General features: G+C 39.3%; 1 protein-coding gene across 1 annotated transcript in view; it reads right to left on the bottom strand.

The window, feature by feature from the left end:
- The window catches only part of NPAS3 (neuronal PAS domain protein 3), an 811,965-nt gene that overhangs the window by 245,797 nt on the left and 547,101 nt on the right, over nucleotides 1-19,067 (bottom strand). Inside the window, exon 5 of the mRNA XM_065906065.1 lies at nucleotides 6,659-6,748. Coding sequence (XP_065762137.1) covers nucleotides 6,659-6,748 — 90 coding nt within the window. The remainder of the gene's footprint in view (nucleotides 1-6,658; nucleotides 6,749-19,067) is intronic.

Genomic DNA, 19,067 nt, shown 5'->3' with positions numbered 1-19,067 from the left:
AGTTCAAAGCCCAAGAGCCCACGGTGACATACTCTTGGGGCCCTACGTCAATATTACATCATTTTAAAGTTACAAGAGAAATACTTAGAATTACTGGATGGTGAGGGAACAACACTATCAGAAACTAAATGGTAAGGAGTCAAATAGTTTCAGAAGCTTTCTGTGTAAAGACTGTAGGGGAGAGGGAAAAAAAAACTCCTTGCAAGTACAAGGCTGAAAGAAACTGGCTGGCTTTTTCCATTTTGCTAAGAAGTGCCATGTACTATAGAAGAACAAGAGGGAATTTTTCTACTCTTTCTGATAATCTGATCCCTGCTAATACAGGTTATCACCTAGAACTCTGTGAACTAAATGGTAATAAGGGTTTCCACAAAGATCGGTGGCAGAGCTGCTGTGGTCTTCCGCCCGGCTCATTCATAATTATGGATGAAATAAAGAGGCGTGTTTGCCTATTTGGGAGGGTGCAGGGGGGCGGGAGAGGAAAATGGGGAAGAGCGAGCAGTTCAATATCTGGATCGAACAGAGGAACTTTTTCCCCCAAGGATCCTGCTGGGAGGAACCTTGACATGCACAAAGTCAGAACGTAGACAAAGTTGCCCTGGTGAGAACGATAAGGTCGCCCGTGGGATTGCTGAGATTATCTCTGTCAAGCACTCGGACAGCATGCAGTCAAATGATGCATCATGCAGTCATTTTCGGGGGGGGGGAAATCAATTTCTTCACCAGGTCGCTATTTGCTTTTCAAAGTGCCCTTGTAGGCCTTCACTACCAAGCATTTATCAATTTAAATGTTGTAAATTGATAATGTGCCACTGCGCCTTGTCCTGTTTCTGAATTATTTTGATACTTATATTTTCTCAATAGTCTCTAAACCCTCTGAGCTTCCACATTCAAAAGGGCATTTTTCTTTGTTGCCCAAGAAGTGATGAACTTTTTATGATTAGTACAGGAGAAAAATGCAGACTTGCTGAGGTTAAAAACCAACAAAAATGACAAAACACAAGCTGTAGAAAATTATGTACCTTTCCTTCTTTTTTTTTAAAAAATTAAGATATGCCTACTTGACTTACTTTATTATTATTATTATTATATTTTTACTTGACTGACTTTAAAAGGGGCACCAAGCAATATTTGGAGAGTTGTATTTGTTGATTGAAGGAACTCTCGTTATCCTAGTGTTGCATCAATTTCACACACAGATTGAAAAAGTGCTAACACTTGGCTCTGTTATTATAAGGCCTCTGCTGTGTTGAAAGAACACCTGTTTTGCCTTTATAGTCTACCTATCTAGGACATGATGATGCCTAACAAGAGTAATAATGTGTAACTTAACGTCTTCTTTTTTCCACCCTGCTAAAGAAATATATGTGTGTGTGTGTGTATATATATATATATAACCTTTTATAAGCATGGAAGTGAGACTATTAACCGCATACTAACCTTAAGTTGATTTGCACTGAAACACAGAATGGGAGAGTTGAGGCTTGCAGTTCAGAAAAGCAAAAGAAAGACATGGCGCTTGCAAAGCATCTTTAACCTCCAGTGATTTATTGGCCCTCAGCCAAGTTATCAGGGGAATCTAATTCTTCTTTATTATTCAAATAAACCACATTTGGCACCATGGTTCCCTTTCAGAATAGCTTCACAAATAGACTGAGCTCTGTCATTTATTTGACCTTGTACTTGTGTGCTAGAGCTGTAATTTTATTTGCCATTCTATATAACAAATGCAGAGAAACCTAAAATATGGAGATGAACAACAGGATGGGGAAAGGAGTTTATGGTAAATATATCTGCACGGCTTAACAAAAAAGACAAAATTTTAAATGACCATCTATATCTTTTTACTCTCACCTCCATTAGCTCTTATAGCTGCAGCCACCCTACCTCTTTCAGGAAGCTGCCTTGAATCAAGCCAATGCATAACCTTGTTTGCAGCTTCCTTCTAACTGGCTTGCAATGATGGCATCAAAGTATCTTCCGCCAGGATGGGAATGTGGTGAGAAGAAAGAAAATAACTCATCTGCAAGCTGGGCACTGGAGGCCATGGGCAGGTGATAAGAGTATATTTTAAGAGAGGGTTTAGCTGGCTATAGTATATTTCCTTATGCTATCACAGTGGAAAAATCTGTTAATTTCCCATCTGCTCTAGGACCCATTATGCTTTAAATAGAATTCTGTTAACTTGAAAACATTTTTCTGGCATAGGTGCATCAGAATCATCATCTTTTAACCCATTTTCAAGATAAAATGTTTTTGGAAGGGTCCACTTTTATCCTCTGGTTAACTGAGACTGAAGTCCTCTGCCTCTGACAAATAAAATTTTGACTTTCATCGGCATTTAAAAGAAAATGCAGTATTTGAATATGGATTAAGAAAAGCTGGTTTAAAAGCACATAAAACATCAAGCTAGTCAATGCCACTGTAAGTACTAGATGTCAGAACATCATTCTCAAAATGATCTGAGGGGAGCAGTATCTTCTCCTTCCTTATGCGATTTGCAATATGTGTGCTCCCCTTAGTTTTACGGGTCATTATAGCCTTGTTCTGAATGTGGATTCCAGTGGAAGCAAACTGATAAGTCATAATCCACATATTAGCTCCCACAGAAATTGTATTTGAGGTTTATTTTAATATTTCAGTCACCAAAATCTTTCTTTTCCTTAAGAAGTAATTCTTTCTTATTTTTAATTGTTGGCTATAATTGGCTATATTTTCCTTCTTGCTTTGGTTGCCAGGAAGCTCATAGGTAAATTTGATACTTTATCAGATCATTTATATCCCTTCTTATAAACCTTTATTTGCTTCTCTTACTATGCAGCAACAGATTACTTACGTTTATCTTTCTTTTCCCTAGACCCTAGTTCTATTTTGCCATTACTTTTATTCTATATGTTTATGTAAGCTATTTCTTTTTTGGAAAGAGGAGGGTTTAAATCAACAAATAAATATTTCTATAAACTTTAATTTCTACTCCTATATTGAAGTAGAAATGCTTTTTATTTATCATATAGAGTCTCTTTTGGATTCTTTGGTGATTAAGCCCCTTACATGTTGGAAGAGGTTCCATAAAAGCTGGCTACCCATCATTGCTGCATTTTCAGTATTAGGGAAATGACTCTGCTTTCTTTCTTTGCTTTCACTTTTGCCTATTCCATTTTACGTAAGGAGCAGAATTGTATTTAGCAGCTCCAGACACCATCACCAGGCAGAAGTCATTTAATCTCCATGCAGGCCGAACTCAGCAGCGATATCTGGGCATCTTCCTTTAAGGTAAGGCTGCGTAGTGAGTACCTGGGAATCTTTACACCTAGGGATGCAAGTCAACAATGCATTTTCTACAACCTAAAACCATATCTTGGTTAAATTAAATGATTATCTCTGGCAAAGTCAAAGGTCTGCTGAAGATGTCTGGACATCATCATAGCATAGATCACTTCACTCCCATCATCAAGATGGTATGAAAACACCCTAGAGGCAGTAAGTGGCAAGCACGCATCGTGAACATCTGGAGTTACCCTCAATGGAGCGGAGGAGAAAAACCTGCTCTGGCTGCCTCTATATTCATGCTACACAACTGAGCTGGCTAGAAGTTTCTCTACTTAGTTCTCTCATGAGCCAAAAAGGAATCCTAATTCTTTCTTGAGAACATAAGCCATTTTAAAGCCACCATATTTATTTACATGTTCAAAGAAAATAAAACTGAGTAAGATACATCTTGAGAGTTATAAATGCAGACACAGCTATGTTCTAACAAACTGACATGTTCACAGTATTCCTCAGCAGTTTCACTGGATACATATCTGATGACACACACTCTTGATTTAATAACACTGCTTAAAAAGGAAAGGAGGGAACATAACTATATAGATTCCTTATCACTGTCAAGAATTTGATGGAAAAATCACTGAGTCAAAGTTGTAGGGTACGAACAGAGTGGTTTGCATTTAATTAAGGGTGTGTGTGTGTGTTTAAAAGATTAAGGATGTACTTAATTGAATAACTTTTAATACACTTTACATTGGATGTCACCAGTGAGCACACTCCGTACTTCACAACTGAAAGAGGGCACTGAAGAAGCTTGGGAAGGGTTATGTCTCAGGAAACCTAATTACTCTTTTAGGGCTGAGAACATTAATTGGATTGGAAAACCTTTCCCAAAGTTTTAGCATAGTTTCCCCCTTATTCTTTGGGCATTGAAAACACACACTACGCTCTTATCAGATTATTTCCATGTTAACCCAGAACTAACTTCTGGAGTTCTAAATTTGTTTTGAACTCCCAATATGTACATGCAAAAATCACTTAGGAGTGATCTACCCTTCATCATTTCAGTTGCATAACGCCCTCAAATGAAGACTTCTGTCCACACCACGTTTGTCAAGCTGCACACTGGACTCTTTGTGGGGACACAAACCACAACCTCCACACACGGCCACAGCCCACAGTGGCCAGCACCTGCCCCTGGGTGAGCCGAGACACCGACTATTGATGCATACTTACTTTATAACCCATGCCACGCAGAGGCGGGGAAAAACTGTACAGAAGTTGCCAGCTACAGTACCATGTCTGCATAGCTGACTTATTCCTATGGAAATCTCAATGATTTGCCTCAGATTATAGGAAAAGATTGACTTAATGTGATAGGAGAGAAGCAGTGGAATCTCTTGCTTTTAAGGAGAAACCAGCACAGGGTTAAAGCCAAATTTTTCTTGAACAGATGATATTTCAGATGGCCACACTATTCCAGATGCATCAATTTCCTTGAAAATCCAATCCATATATGTGCATATGCTCAGATGGCAGGAGGACTGACTGAAATGGCCAAAACCCAAGAGCTAATATTCTTTTGGCCAGAATAATGCAATTATTATTTTCCTAGCTATCAGTCTAAGCATACAGAGCCATCTGTTATGCAAAGCAAACATACACATCTCAATTACAGAAAATGCAGTTGCCTTGACAGAATTTGGATTACACCACTAACCAGGGCTGTAAAACGTGTTCTGAGCTAGTATATAATGGATGCTTTTCAGGAGTTCCCTAATTAGCATTTACCTGCTTAAACTAATTATTCATCCTTCTTCTTCACGGGCTTATTAAACTTTGTTGGATAGCCTGCACAAAATATATGAATACGGGCACTGCAGAACAAAAACCAGAGGCTCTCCCAGGTGTAAACAGTGCTAACATGGGGGCACACCAATTCCAACACTGGTGATTCCCAATACTAGGTCTCAAACAGATTAAGACAAGGCTTCAAGTCTATTAAAAGACATTAGAAAACCAGAGATTTCCATGAGACACAAGAATACTAACATTGAGTTGACAATAGCCCAGTTTCTATCATTTGGTTTGCTCAAGTCCACATGAAACAGAATTGCTAGATACACTATAGCCAATAGCTTGCACATCCTTCAAGCAAGAGTTAATGCCCACCGCCCCACCCCGGGCTTGGATTCTCAAAAGTAAATAATTAAATTTGGCAGTGTTTCTCCTCCTCCCACAACCCTCCTCAAATGCCAACTATCTCTCTTTATTATTTCCCGATGTCTTTCTTGATTTAGCTATTACCCGGCAAGTCCACTAACAGCCAAAATGGTCCAGCCATGCTGCCTCCTCACAGCAGTGCCAACTTTCAGAAGCAATGAGTCTGGGGTGAGTCTTGCCTAAGAGGAGAGAGGCAGATCTCATCTCCATCTTTAGCTCAAAGGAGCAACTGAATGAGAAGTAGATTATCCAACTTGGCAGATCATCACATACATACAAAATCCCTCCCACGGAACTGCGTTTTACTCGTGCCAAACCACCAGATGAAAAGGGTCAGGCTCAGCCAATCACCTGTATGGGCAAGGATACCCAGATGTTCAGCATTTTAATGGAGAAAACATCTGGATAATTAGTGGAACTGCAAACTTTTCTTCAGGGTATTTTGGCATTCTGTAGTGGCAGCCTGTGTCTGGGAATTGAGCAAAAGTCAAATTTTTGTGTTCGGAGGGACTATCAGGAATGAATGTCTAGGGCTTTCGTTCCCTGCCCCCATGCGCCTCCATCTTTTTTTTTTTTTTTTCCCTTTTCACCTCTGACAGACATGTGTGGGTAATTAAATGGCAAATAACAAAAGATTATCTTATTTTATGAAATCGTCTTTCTGCATTAGGAAGCATTTGCAAAGGCAGCAAAATACATACTTGCAGGAACCGTTCCTCCCCACAACACATTTTAATGGTCTCTTTCAGCATTTCTTGACTCCAAATGACTCTCTGTCATTGTGTCAGCTCCCAGGACAGTGCAGGGTCCTCCATAAACATCCAGTAATAGGACACAAGGGAAGCACTATTAGTGTGTCCCTCTCCTACCGAGCACAGAGGTTTCAAAGTTCAAAACAACCAAGGGAAGAAACTTCATTTGTTCTCAATAAATTAATAATGATCCTTAGGGGGTAGGGATGGTGGACTCAAGTTTTGAGCATAAGTTGATGCCTAACGTTCTGAACTGACATACAGCTTTCTCAATGACTGTGAGCAGAGTCAGGGAGAGCCATTAAAAAATAAACTGGATAATTCACTCCAAACAGAATATCTGTTGAAGAAGGACAGGCATAAGGCTGAAGGAGACTTCACAATTGCTGTCAAGAATCTAAAATGGTTTTACTTACTTGTGAGAGGCCTAGGTAGATGGAGACTGTTTCAGAAATGTACAAAAATTTTCCTTCTTGATTTAGTGCAAATACAAAGCCATCCAGGGACTGCAGAAAAAAAAAAAAGGTTAGTAAGTATATGTGATGGAGATTTCGTTAATAAGGCATCTAATACAAAGCAACACATACCAATTTTAAGATCACTTTTCCTTCATGTTTAACAGAAATCTAAGATCTTTAACTACTGCATTATACATGAACAAATAAAATATCTGAATTAAGACCACAAGCTAACTTTCCCTTATTTCAGGCACTTCCTTATGTCTCTGTCATTTAATCAAGATGCATTGCATGTATGTAGAAAATCAGGCCATGTTGACTTTCTGAGATATTGCCTTTATGTTTTTGGATTCAGTAGTTACTGAGATTAAATCAGCACAGTTATTAAATAGCTGAACAGGAATGAAAACTGTAATGGAACAAGAGAAAAAAAGACTTCCTATATAAAGAACAAGTAAAATCACCACTTATGCTCCTATGGACGTCAATAATTTGGTAATTAATAAAGGATTATTCTCGCCTCAATCCCAGTGCCTATTGTATTAGAACAAACAGGAAAAGTCAATATATTATGGATAAATGTTTACAGGCTGAAGCTTCATAAATTGTAATCCTTTTTTTGCAAAACTCTATATTAAAGCTTTATTGTGATAGATCTAGTTTCTATTACAACTCCTGAAATGGAGAGAAAAGAAGAAAGGGGGGAGAAAAGAATACTGCATATTATATGTAGCTCCGGAAATGTTAGTCTACTTTTCAAACAGAGGGCTGCATTTTCAGTTTGATGAATGGTGTAAATCATCATGGACTCCCACCTGAAAGATATCACTCAAATTGAGAATAAATTTGTTTCAAATTCTTGCAATCCAGGTGCATTTTATATGTTCCATCATCCTAACATCTTGTGTTTTGTTTTATTTATTTTTAATCAAGTGGGTTGCACAAGTACTGCTTGCCTAGGAAAAGAAGTTTTAAAGATTAGTGATATTTACAAAGGCTGTGAGTTTGGAAATACAGGGAATCCTCACTGGGAACAAGGTATGTGGCAACATTAAACTAATGACATAATTTTTAAATACAGAACGGTGGAAGAAGCATGTAAAATTCAGGTAGAAAAATACACGGCCTTAAATCTCAGTGATAATTTCAGTCTCTTAAAATACTGAACTTTTTTGGAATTTTATATGCATATATTGAATATATTTATATAAATATGGTTATGTATCATTATGGGAATATGTGTGTATATATGAAATTTGATTCCATGCTTCCTGATTCCTTTTCACAGCCCCACTGATCAGAAACTATGAGAAGTACCCAGCCTCCTCCTCTGAAAACAACTGGGTGAAAACAAGTGGGTTCTGAAAACAATTCAAAAATTCGATTCAAAAGTCACATTGTACTGCACCACATAAAAGCAAATTACATAATAGACAAGATTCTGGTCAAGATAGTACAATAATAATAGCTCACATTTATTATATACTAAGTAGGTTTCATTGTCTCTTTTAATTTTTACAAGTAGCATTTGAAGTAATTATGTTATTGTCCACATTCTACATACAAGGAAATTGAGGTTTAGTGAAGTTAGCCAATGTGCCTGACCTTAGTAAATGATGAAGTTAGGATTCAAACTCAGATTGTCGGATTCAATCACTACACTGCCTTGCCTTCCACTAAAAATAAAGATTTTCTACTTGATACAAGGACATTAATGAAAAGATAAATTGGACAACATTTCTGAAATTAACATATTTGTATTGAGGCAGCCTATAACTTCTTAAAAATCATTCCTTGTTTTTGAATGATTTGTTCCAATGATAGAGTCCTACCATTTGGAGGAGATGAATGGGGAGTGGAATGACAAAAAGAATTCATAAGTCACTTCCCTAAGAGGTCACCTTTGTTCTGTAATATCTCCCTGGAAGCATCTAGGGGACAGAAAACAAAACACCATCTAAGAGAACTGGACTCCTGATCTTTGACAAAATTGCCAAGCCTTCTTGAGCCTTGTGAGAGCCAAACTTTCAAGCTTCCAGTGTGGTACAGTGGAAGCTTACTTTGAACCAAAAGTGCAAAAATGGAGAAGTTTCCTTTGTAGAAGTTTGGGGAGCATCTCACTTCAACATGTCTTCACCTCAAGCAAGGTGTCTCCTAAGGATGATTCATGAGGATTAGGACTGCCTCTTTTGATCTTCTCCAGGGAGAGAAGGGCCTAAGTACGTTTTTTCTATTCAACCTAAGATCCATGGTCTAGAATATAATCACAGGGAGTTGTGTAAGCCATTTTCCCAAACCCTAAAATGCCACTGTCAGATCAGTGGGACACAGAGAGAGATAGATGATACCTTCTGTGGGAACCAGTGACAATCAAAAGACTGAGACCAGAAGAAAGGATTAATGCAGGTGGCCCAGAGATGACCCCCTGTAGTCTAAACTCTCACTTTTCAGGTGAGGAAAACGTGGCACAGAGAGGTTAAGTGGCTGGGTAAGACCACAGCCAGCTAGTGGTAGAGCCGGGATTAAATACACTACTTCCATAGTATGAATAAAGCATGGATGACGTTGTATCATCCTGGTGTGTGTGTCTGTGTGTGTGTACACACATCCTGAGTTGTGTCCAACTCTGCACCCTCTGCACTGTATTTTACTAAGCTCGTCTGTCCATGGGATTCTCCAGGCAAGAATACTGGAGTGGGTTGCCATTTCCTTCTCCGGGGGATCTTTCTGACCCAGGGATCAAACCTGTGTCTCCTGCATTATTAGGTGGATTCTTTACCCACTAGCACCATCTGGGAAGCCCCATCACCCTAGTAGAATTATTCAACTCCCAAAGAGACTGAATTTCTCAAGAGCAGGGCGACATCTTATTTATCTTTAGCCAGCATCTAACAACTGCTCAAATAAGACTTAGGAAATCCAGTTCTACCTCCAAGCCCAAAGCTCTTTCCCTCACATCACACACATTAGAATGACTAAGAGATAGGGCAGTTCTTTCCCCCAAGAGTTCTGTTTATGGAACTGTTAGATTATTTGCAGAATTCTGATGCCACAGATGTCTCACGAAGTCTGGGATATCTCCTGACATTCGGAAGATCTGAGTTAGACTGGATCCTTTCATAGTCTTCCAAAATACTCAGTGCTATTCATTTGTCACTGACACACATCCTTTGCTTTCTCACTGAAAGGGATTATGTTTTTTAAAGTAGGTTCCTACCTCAATATACTTGCTAAAATACTAAAGGAGGTTTGGGCACTGTGGCAGGGAAAAGGAATATCTGGAGGCTAAACATCTGATGCTATTAAGCAGCGGCGATCTAAGAACTGGCCAGTTTCGTTTGGCAAAAACAGAGGCTTCGACACATGTTCCAATTTCCTGGTGAGATTAAAATGAGGCTATGTCTACATGACACAAAGCATCCAGTCAATTCAATTAAAAATAACAGCCAATTTGGTGGGCGGTGGGGGGTGGGGGGGGGAACTAGTTAGATTAGTTGTTTGCCATTACAAAGGTAAACAAAACAGGTTAGTTAACCATATTTTTCACTTTCATGCCTATCATCTGAGTCAACTGTATATAGTATGAGATAAAATCAATAATTCAGGTATAATTATATTTTAAATAAAGAATGGGGTATGAATCCCGGTGTCCAGCAGGTTAGCAAGGTCCCTCTTCACATGGCCATTACCTTCTGCTTCAGGGTCATCCCTGTCTACAGTTAGCTGTATTTTGCTGCTTAGAAAAGTTTTAAGAGTAGCATCAATATTGGTTTAATGTGGATGTCTTAATTTTAAAGGGTGGGAGGAAGGAGGAAACATTCAATTAGTCTTGGGAACCAGATATGATTAATCTGAAAGTTCAGTGGAAATTTCAAAAATTTTGAATCAAGAAAGCTACTATATAGAGCTGTTTCAATCACTGCAGGCTACCTTTTAATTTTTTTTTTTTTTAAACTGCCCACTGTTTTCAACAGGCGCCAATTAAGATTCTGGGGTCAAAGGGTTAATTACATCTTTTTACTCAGTATGTAGAATTTTCTGATTATTAACTAAGGTTGGATTAAGATGAAAAAGAACCAACACAAATGTTAATGCTAGTTCCTCCTTGAGAAGATTTATTACAAAGCCACGCTGAAATCTATCTGCTTTCCTCAAAGCAGAAGGAGAACAAAATCTTAGAAGAAACAGTAAAACAGACGTTTTCAAGGCATGCAAGTATCTGATTCATCAAGACAGTTTTCTTACTACTAAAACCAGTTCTTAGCCATCTCGACAGGGCTGATGAGAGATTTCCTTTGTCACATCCCAGTAAGTCTATGAGGTACGCATGCTGCAGCGAGGCTTGGATACACAAGTCAGGAGCCACAGCGCCTCTGAATAATAATGCCTGTAATTATAATTTATATCCCCTGACATCAGAGTAACATATAAAGTGTAAGGCGCAGTTTCTTAACCCCAAAAGCCGAGTGCCTCTAACAGTATTTGTCAAATGATGAGGCTATTTCCTTGCAGGGTATAAAACTAACTATAGCTTCATCATTGAAGGTATACTAATGTTTAATGCATTGTGCTAAATGGATTTATATTTGTCAAAGTTGTTTTGTGTCTGCTTTCTTTTTTTTATCCCCTGCATATTTCCCTGCAACCAAATTTCAGAGTGAAATCTTACTACAGTGCCCTTACAGAGGCAATTCTCACGTACAAGACTACTCTGAAATGAGTGGTTCTTTCTACAACATTCCAACATAGAAAGGGGAAAAAAAAATCACCCCGAACTCTTTCCCTATGACCTATCTCCAGTTAGAGTGAAGAATTACCAGTAGGCTAGGTTATTTTAATGACAGATTATTTTAAACTGAGCCTTCACCATCTGTTCCACCCCCTAATTATGAATGCAAAAAGAACATATTTCACAATTACATCAGTAAAAAAGTAAGATATACGTGATTTAAATGCAAGCATGTGCTTCATGTCCGATGCGCTGTGCATCTGTGATGCTCTTCTACTTCAGGCTTGGGTTAACCCACCCGTGATAAAGTACAGTCTCGGACACACTCCGCGTTCCCTCCAAACCCAGCGTTTTTCACTGTTCTGACATAATTCTGTTAGGACAAGAGCAGAACATGAATGTGAGCACAAAGCTTGCCAGCCAGTAGAGCCTGGCTGTAGCGTTTTACAACTCCTACCATGACTTTGCTGTTAACAAGGAGAGGCTGTGTGAGAAAATTATTTCTGCAACCTGAGCAATGGGTGAGCGTCGGGAATACGCGAGTCTGCTCTTAAACCACATCTCCATCATCATGAAAGAGTGAAGAAGCACAAAAGAAGCATGGTCTGGAGACTGAGGATGGGGCTCCACTACTTATATTTCCACCCTGTTTTGGCAGCAGATAAAAGAGTTAGAAGTGTTTCTTACATTTTTTGGCCTTTGGACACAATAACACTTTGATCGAGCTCATTAAAGTGCCACGCTGCCCTCTGATTGCACTCAGGAGCTGATCCTGGACTGCTCATGCCCACGCATGCAGACTCCCAGCAACCTCGAGGAGAGCCTGGGACCATGTCCAGAAGCGCCCACATGTATCTGTTTATGGGGAAGACAAAGTTCCCCAAATTTTGCCTTTGCAATCTGAGTTTTAACCATCAAGTGCTGTGGAAACAAAAGCCTTATTTTTAGAAAGACTCAAGTATATTTTCTCGAAGTGCAGAAAAGCACACATCAAAGGTGTGGGTTTTTATTTTAACTCTCAGAAATCTCTCTGCGCTTTCTGGTTCCTGCATCTTTCCTTCTGTGCCCCCACCGGCAATGAGTCAATAATGTGAAGGATGATAGAAGAGCTTTATATGATGATCACGTACCCAAAGCCACATGTTCCCCAATCACAACAGCGAATTGGATTAATTTAGTGAAATTTGACTATTTTCCCTCTAAAACAGAACTCCAGAACAACAAACCTTGACACCGCAAGACACCTTTCCTAAGAGTTTCCTTAAACACACAAATCCACACATCTTAGGTGAGAAAACACTGCCGAGAGACACAGGCGGCCTCTCTTCAGTTCTTACAGGAGAAGTACCAGAATAAAAGGGGAGATGTTGAGCTAGTGAAATGTTACGACATGAAAAGAACAAAGACATCGCCGGCTTTCTGAGCAAGGAGATCAGGTTTTGCTTCTGCTCATTAAAATTCCATTTCATGGAAGCTGTGTATCAAAGTGCTGACCTTTTTTTCTCTGGGATGCTAGTTCAAGCCTTACATCCAGCCTTGAGGGAGGCGGATGTCTTGATTCGAAGATCCAGCCAAATGGACAGCAGGCTCTGCTATAAAGACAGGGTGTGGCATTTGGTGGAGTCACACATGCCGGTGTCTCTGAGCCACGGGGGACAACACGCAGACCTCACATTATCTGTGGCTAGTCCCAGGGGACCGGGACTCTACCTGAGGCAGAAGTGACCATGTGCTGCTCACAAGCTCCTTCTGCCTCAAGGAGAGGATTCCCACTAGTTATCCTAAGGCGCACATATTCACTGGAACATTAAAACATCACCTGTCTGCGCATGTGGTGCATTAGTTAACTGAAACATAGGCTCTTCAGAACCTAGGAGGTAATTCCTTATTGTGCATCTTCTTGAATTCAGAATTCTCTTTTGAATTAAGGGAGGAGTTCCCAGGTCAGCAGGAGTAACATAAGCACTATGGTGTACTGGCCCTGAAAGGTCTAACAATGTCACTGCTTTGCTTTGGCTACATATGAAGCTTGGTTCCAGGTGTCTTTCAAATTGTCTGTGTTATACAAAACAGCACACAAAAAAAGAATAGAAAGAATAATTGTTCATTGGGTATCCGGTCGATCACAGGTGACTCTAGGAAATGGTCATAATACTCTCACATATATGATATACAGCAATATATATCAAATATACTGTTATATGGGCTTCCCTGGTAGCTAAGACAGGAAAGAATCCACCTGCAATGCAGGAGACTGGGTTCGATCCCTGGGTCAGGAAGATGCCCTGGATAAGGGAATGGCTACCCACTCCAGTGTTTGTGCCTGGGAAATTCCACAGACAGAAGAGCCTGGTGGGCTACAGTTCATGGGGTTTCAAAAAATTGGACATGACTGATTGAGCACGCACACACATACTATTATAAATCATATATATTATTATAGCATATTAGGAGAAAAAGTGAGTGTTAGTCACTCAGTTGTGTCTTTGCTACCCCATGGACTGTAGCCCGCCTGGCTCCTCTGTCCATGGAATTATTTAGGCAAGGATACTGGAATCGGGTGCCGTTTCCTTCTCCAGGTGATCTTCCCAACCCAGGGATCGAACCTGTCTCTCCTGCATTGCAGGCAGATTCTTTACCATCTGATCCACTAGATGCTTTAAACAATGCTCGATTCACTCAAATATTCACCTTAGAGGAGAGGGAATGGAAGGAAACTAACACTTGTTAGGGAAATTATTTAGAACAAATTTTGAGCTGGGCATTATTTAATCCTATGTTACAGATAAGGAAACGAGTCTCAGGGAAATCAAGTGCACGGCCCAATGTCACACATGAAAATGTGGTAGATGTAAGAAGAAAGGAACCTCCTTTTCCTCCTGCCGCTGGGATGCCTGCTGGGGATTTTACTTGTTTCACACCCATCACAGTTGCTAGGAGTCTATGTTTCCTCCAGCATTTCTTTCCACATAAGTAATTCTCATGTTCCTACTGCTTCAGTGATATGCATTCAGAAAACACCTGTTGAGGGCTTCCTATGCACCAGGCCTATACTAGCTGAACAAAGACCAACTCAAGAGTTACTTTCTTTCTTGTTTTTTTCAGTATTTCTTTTTTTTCCATTTATTTTTATTAGTTGGAGGTCAATTATTTTACAATATTATAGTGGTGTTTGCCATACATTGACATGAATCAGCCATGGATTTACATGTATTCCCCATCCTGATCCCCCCTCCCACCTCCCTCTCCACCCGATCCCTCTGGGTCTTCCCAGTGCACCAACCCCGAGCACTTGTCTTATGCACCCAACCTGGGCTGGTGATCTGTTTCACCCTAGATAATATACATGTTTCTATGCTGTTCTCTCACAACATCCCACCCTCGCCTTCTCCCACAGAGTCCAAAAGTCTGTTCTGTACATCTGTGTCTCTTTTTCTGTTTTGCATATAGGGTTATCATTACCATCTTTCTAAATTCCATATAAAAGCTTTTGCACAGCAAAGGAAACTGTAAGCAAGGTGAAAAGACAGCCCTCAGATTGGGAGAAAATAATAGCAAATGAAGCAACAGACAAAGGATTAATCTCAAAAATATACAAGCAACTTCTGCAGCTCAATTCCAGAAAAATAAATGACCCAATCAAAAAATGGGCCAAAGAACTAAACAGACATTTCTCCAAAGAAGACATACAGATGGCTAACAAACACATAAAAAGATGCTCAACATCACTCATCATCAGAGAAATGCAAATCAAAACCACAGTGAGGTACCATTACACGCCAGTTAGGATGGCTGCTATCCAAAAGTCTACAAGCAATAAATGCTGGAGAGGGTGTGGAGAAAAGGGAACCCTCTTACACTGTTGGTGGGAATGCAAACTAGTACAGCCGCTATGGAGAACAGTGTGGAGATTTCTTAAAAAACTGGAAATAGAACTGCCATATGACCCAGCAATACCACTTCTGGGCATACACACCGAGGAAACCAGATCTGAAAGAGACACGTGCACCCCAATGTTCATCACAGCACTGTTTATAATAGCCAGGACATGGAAGCAACCTAGATGTCCATCAGCAGACGAATGGATAAGGAAGCTGTGGTACATATACACCATGGAATATTACTCAGCTGTTAAAAAGAATTCATTTGAATCAGTTCTAATGAGCTGAATGAAACTGGAGCCTATTATACAGAGTGAAGTAAGCCAGAAAGATAAAGACCAATACAGTATAAGAGTTATTTTCTTAAATAAAATTCATCTGTGGGATCCAAGATGAAGAAAATGAGAAAAGTGGGAAATTAACTTTATAAAACAAAAAGTCACAAGGCAAAGGTGACTTAGGACACTTTCCATACACGGTGGGGACTCTTGTCTGATATTACCAAGCTTCATACACCTCTAATATCCTGTCTATGGGTTGAAAAAGGGATGGATTAATAGAATTTGTATTTTTAAAGCTTTACTGAGATGTAATTGACACATGAAATTGCAAAATATTTAAAGCATGTATTGTGATGATTGGATATACATATACACTATAAAAGGACTCTTCTTACTTAGTTAATTAACATAACCAATAGCTCACATGTTTATCTTCCTAGGATTTCTAAATGTCCAATCAAGAGGAAATCAGTCTTGAATATTCATTGGAAGGACAGATGCTGAAGCTCCAATACATTGGCCACCTGACATGAAGAACTGACTTATTGGAATAGACCCTGATGCTGGGAAATATTGAAGGCAGGAGAAGGGGACAACAGAGGATGAGATGGTTGGATGGCATCACCGACTCGACAGACATGAGCTTGAGCAAGCTCTGGGAGTTGGTGTTGGACAGGGAAGCCTGTCGTGCTGCAGTTTAAGGGGTTGCAAAGAGCTGGACATGACTGAGTGATTGAACTAAACAAACTAGAGACTATAGACTTCAAGGAAATTCTCATGTCTTAGAGGAAGAGGCTAATGCCTAGAAAGAGAGAAGGGACCCCAGTTAATCACTAATTGCTAGAAGAACTACACCTCCTAACAGGTAATTGCCAGGATGGGACTTGAGAACACACAGTAGCAAGTCATGGAGTTTGCCAGCACACTCACCCCATTTCTGGTTTCAAAGTTTCCATTTAGACTAAGAATTTTTTCCTTTCTCTCTCTGGTTATATATATATATACACACCCACACCCACACACACACACACACATATATATATATATACATACATATATATATATATACACACACACATATTATTTTACATAGAACTTAGTGTGAAAATAAGATTGACTTTATAGAAATTTATTTTCCAGTCATGTTTGCTTAAAAGATACATCCTTGAAGATGGAAGGGAGACGCATATTGGTGTTTCTGTTACGACTGATTATGATATGAACTGGACTATTTACTGGACAGTGGGTAACTTTAAAGAACAGGATTTTCAAAATAAAGAACAAAAACTTTGTACATGTATTCCTTTAGGTAAGGAGTTTGTATCAGAGGTAGTAACAAAGATTGAAGAAACCTATAACGAATTGAGCATATTAAAATACCCATTTAGAGACCTCGGATATTAAGCTACTGCATTCACATATGAGTTTCATTTTAGGAAACATTTATTGATCTCTCTAAGGAAAGGGTGTTAAAAATTTTGTAATGAAAAGAACTGAACTGTGACAAATATGGTCACCATGGGTTGACTGGATTACATGCCCCCTCCCAAATTCAGTCACATGTTGAAGCCCTAAATTCCAATGTGGTCATATTTGGGGACTGGATTTTTTTTAAGAGGTAATTAAGGTTAAATGAGATCATATGGGTCCTAATCCGATAGGACTGGTGGTCTTATAAGGAGAGAGAACAATCCCCATAGGCATGCACCTAGAAAAGGCCCTGAGTGCACACAGTCAGAAGGCGGCCATCTGCAATTCAGGAGTAGAGTCCTCACCAGAATCCGACCGTGCTAGCACCTTGATCTTGAACCTTTAGACTCTAGAACCATGAGAAAATGAATTTCTGTTGTCTAAGCCACCCACTCTATGGTATTTTGTTATAGTAACCTGAACTAAGATAGTAATTTAGACATTCGGGGAAAATGGTTCAGCCCTGAATGTCTTCAGTGTTAATTTCAGGAAATCACTGTAACTAGAGTCTCTGCTCTTTATTTTATATATCACTCATGTAATTAATAATTAATTTTTACTAGATCCACATAAAGCCATAAATATGATGGACTGCTAATGGTAGCATTTAGTCCCAGAAATCGACAGTGCTTATTAGGATTGTTTTTGAAATCTTTTTCAAGTAATTGCACCTATTCCGTATCTTCTGTTTACAACACTGATACCTTTATATTGGTTTTCTGTACATTTAAAATGCTTAGAGGGCTACACGACTTCATTGCCTTAGCTCCATAGAAGGTAGAGATGCACATTTATGTGAAAATCAATTACTCTGATAGAATTAGAAACCTGGTCCTGAATGATCTTGGGATAAACAACTTGGTGTACCACCTGCTACAGCTTTCAGCTGCTTTGCCGACCTTCTCTTTTCATTTCACAGTCGGCTGCTGGGCCTGGGTGAGAAAGACCAGCCTACATGCTTGTCCACAGAGCTCTCATCCTATTCAGAGGTCTAAGGAAATGCTGCTGCATCTATCCCCACATGCCTACTTAACACACATGAAGCAAAAAGGGCTGTGGATTTTTGTTGTTTGCTAACATATTTGCATATCTCCAAAGCATAACAACTAATGTCATATGAAATCTCCTTCAGAGAATCTCTAGATGATATCCTTCAAAGCAGAACAACTGAGTGTGAAATTTGCCAGCACCAAATTTGCTAGGTGTGTGTTCAACAACAAACCAAATTTATTCTATTAATAGCAGTGGTACTTGGTTACATATCTTGGCTTCTACTGTGGTCCAATTCAGAAACAGGATGAAAAGACTGGGCTGGAGTGTGAAATTTTTGGTGTCTGTAATTTTGGGGGATAAAGACATTAGTAAAGAAGACAATTAAATTCTGGCATTTTCCTCTGACTTTCCAAAGTGACATTTTTTTCATATGAAGATTGAGATTGGAGTTTTTCTTCCTCTTTCCAGTCTCCTTCAATGACTATCATGACTAGAAGAGAATTCAGTGCCATCACTGAAGAGTAACTGGCTAATTTATTACTTGAATTTCCAGGATCAAAAGATGCTTTACCGAAGATCTCAGTGAGATTTAATAGGCATCGTGGGACTGAAGTTGTCTGTAGAGAAGTATAGCTAATGGAAATGCAAAGATAAAACCTAAAGTGACTAGCTTGAATGTGAAATCAGACATGGTACAGTGATTTGAAGAAGGTGAAGGATGAAACTGTGGAAACGACCGGGCTTACCATCTCACGCCTTTCTGACCCACCTCGGAGGCAGCAAAAAGGACAGACCCAACTATTTTCTTGTTTTCTCTACTGGATAAGTCAAATAATCACTGTGAGTTTTTTCCTTTAGAATGCAAGCCCAACTTTGTTTAAAAAATATCCAAAAGGTATGATTCTGTTTTGTCTTAAAGCTTTTACTAGTGTATTCATCATGAGTGTTAAAGAGAAAATTAGATGCAATACATAAATTGTCAATAAATGCTCAATGTTTTCAGGAAAAGAACC

This window comes from Muntiacus reevesi, chromosome 15, assembly GCF_963930625.1.
Source record: "Muntiacus reevesi chromosome 15, mMunRee1.1, whole genome shotgun sequence".
Taxonomy (NCBI): Eukaryota; Metazoa; Chordata; class Mammalia; order Artiodactyla; family Cervidae; genus Muntiacus; species Muntiacus reevesi.
The sequence above is the reverse complement of the archived record's forward strand: the minus strand, read 5'-3'. Positions and strand labels throughout refer to the sequence as shown.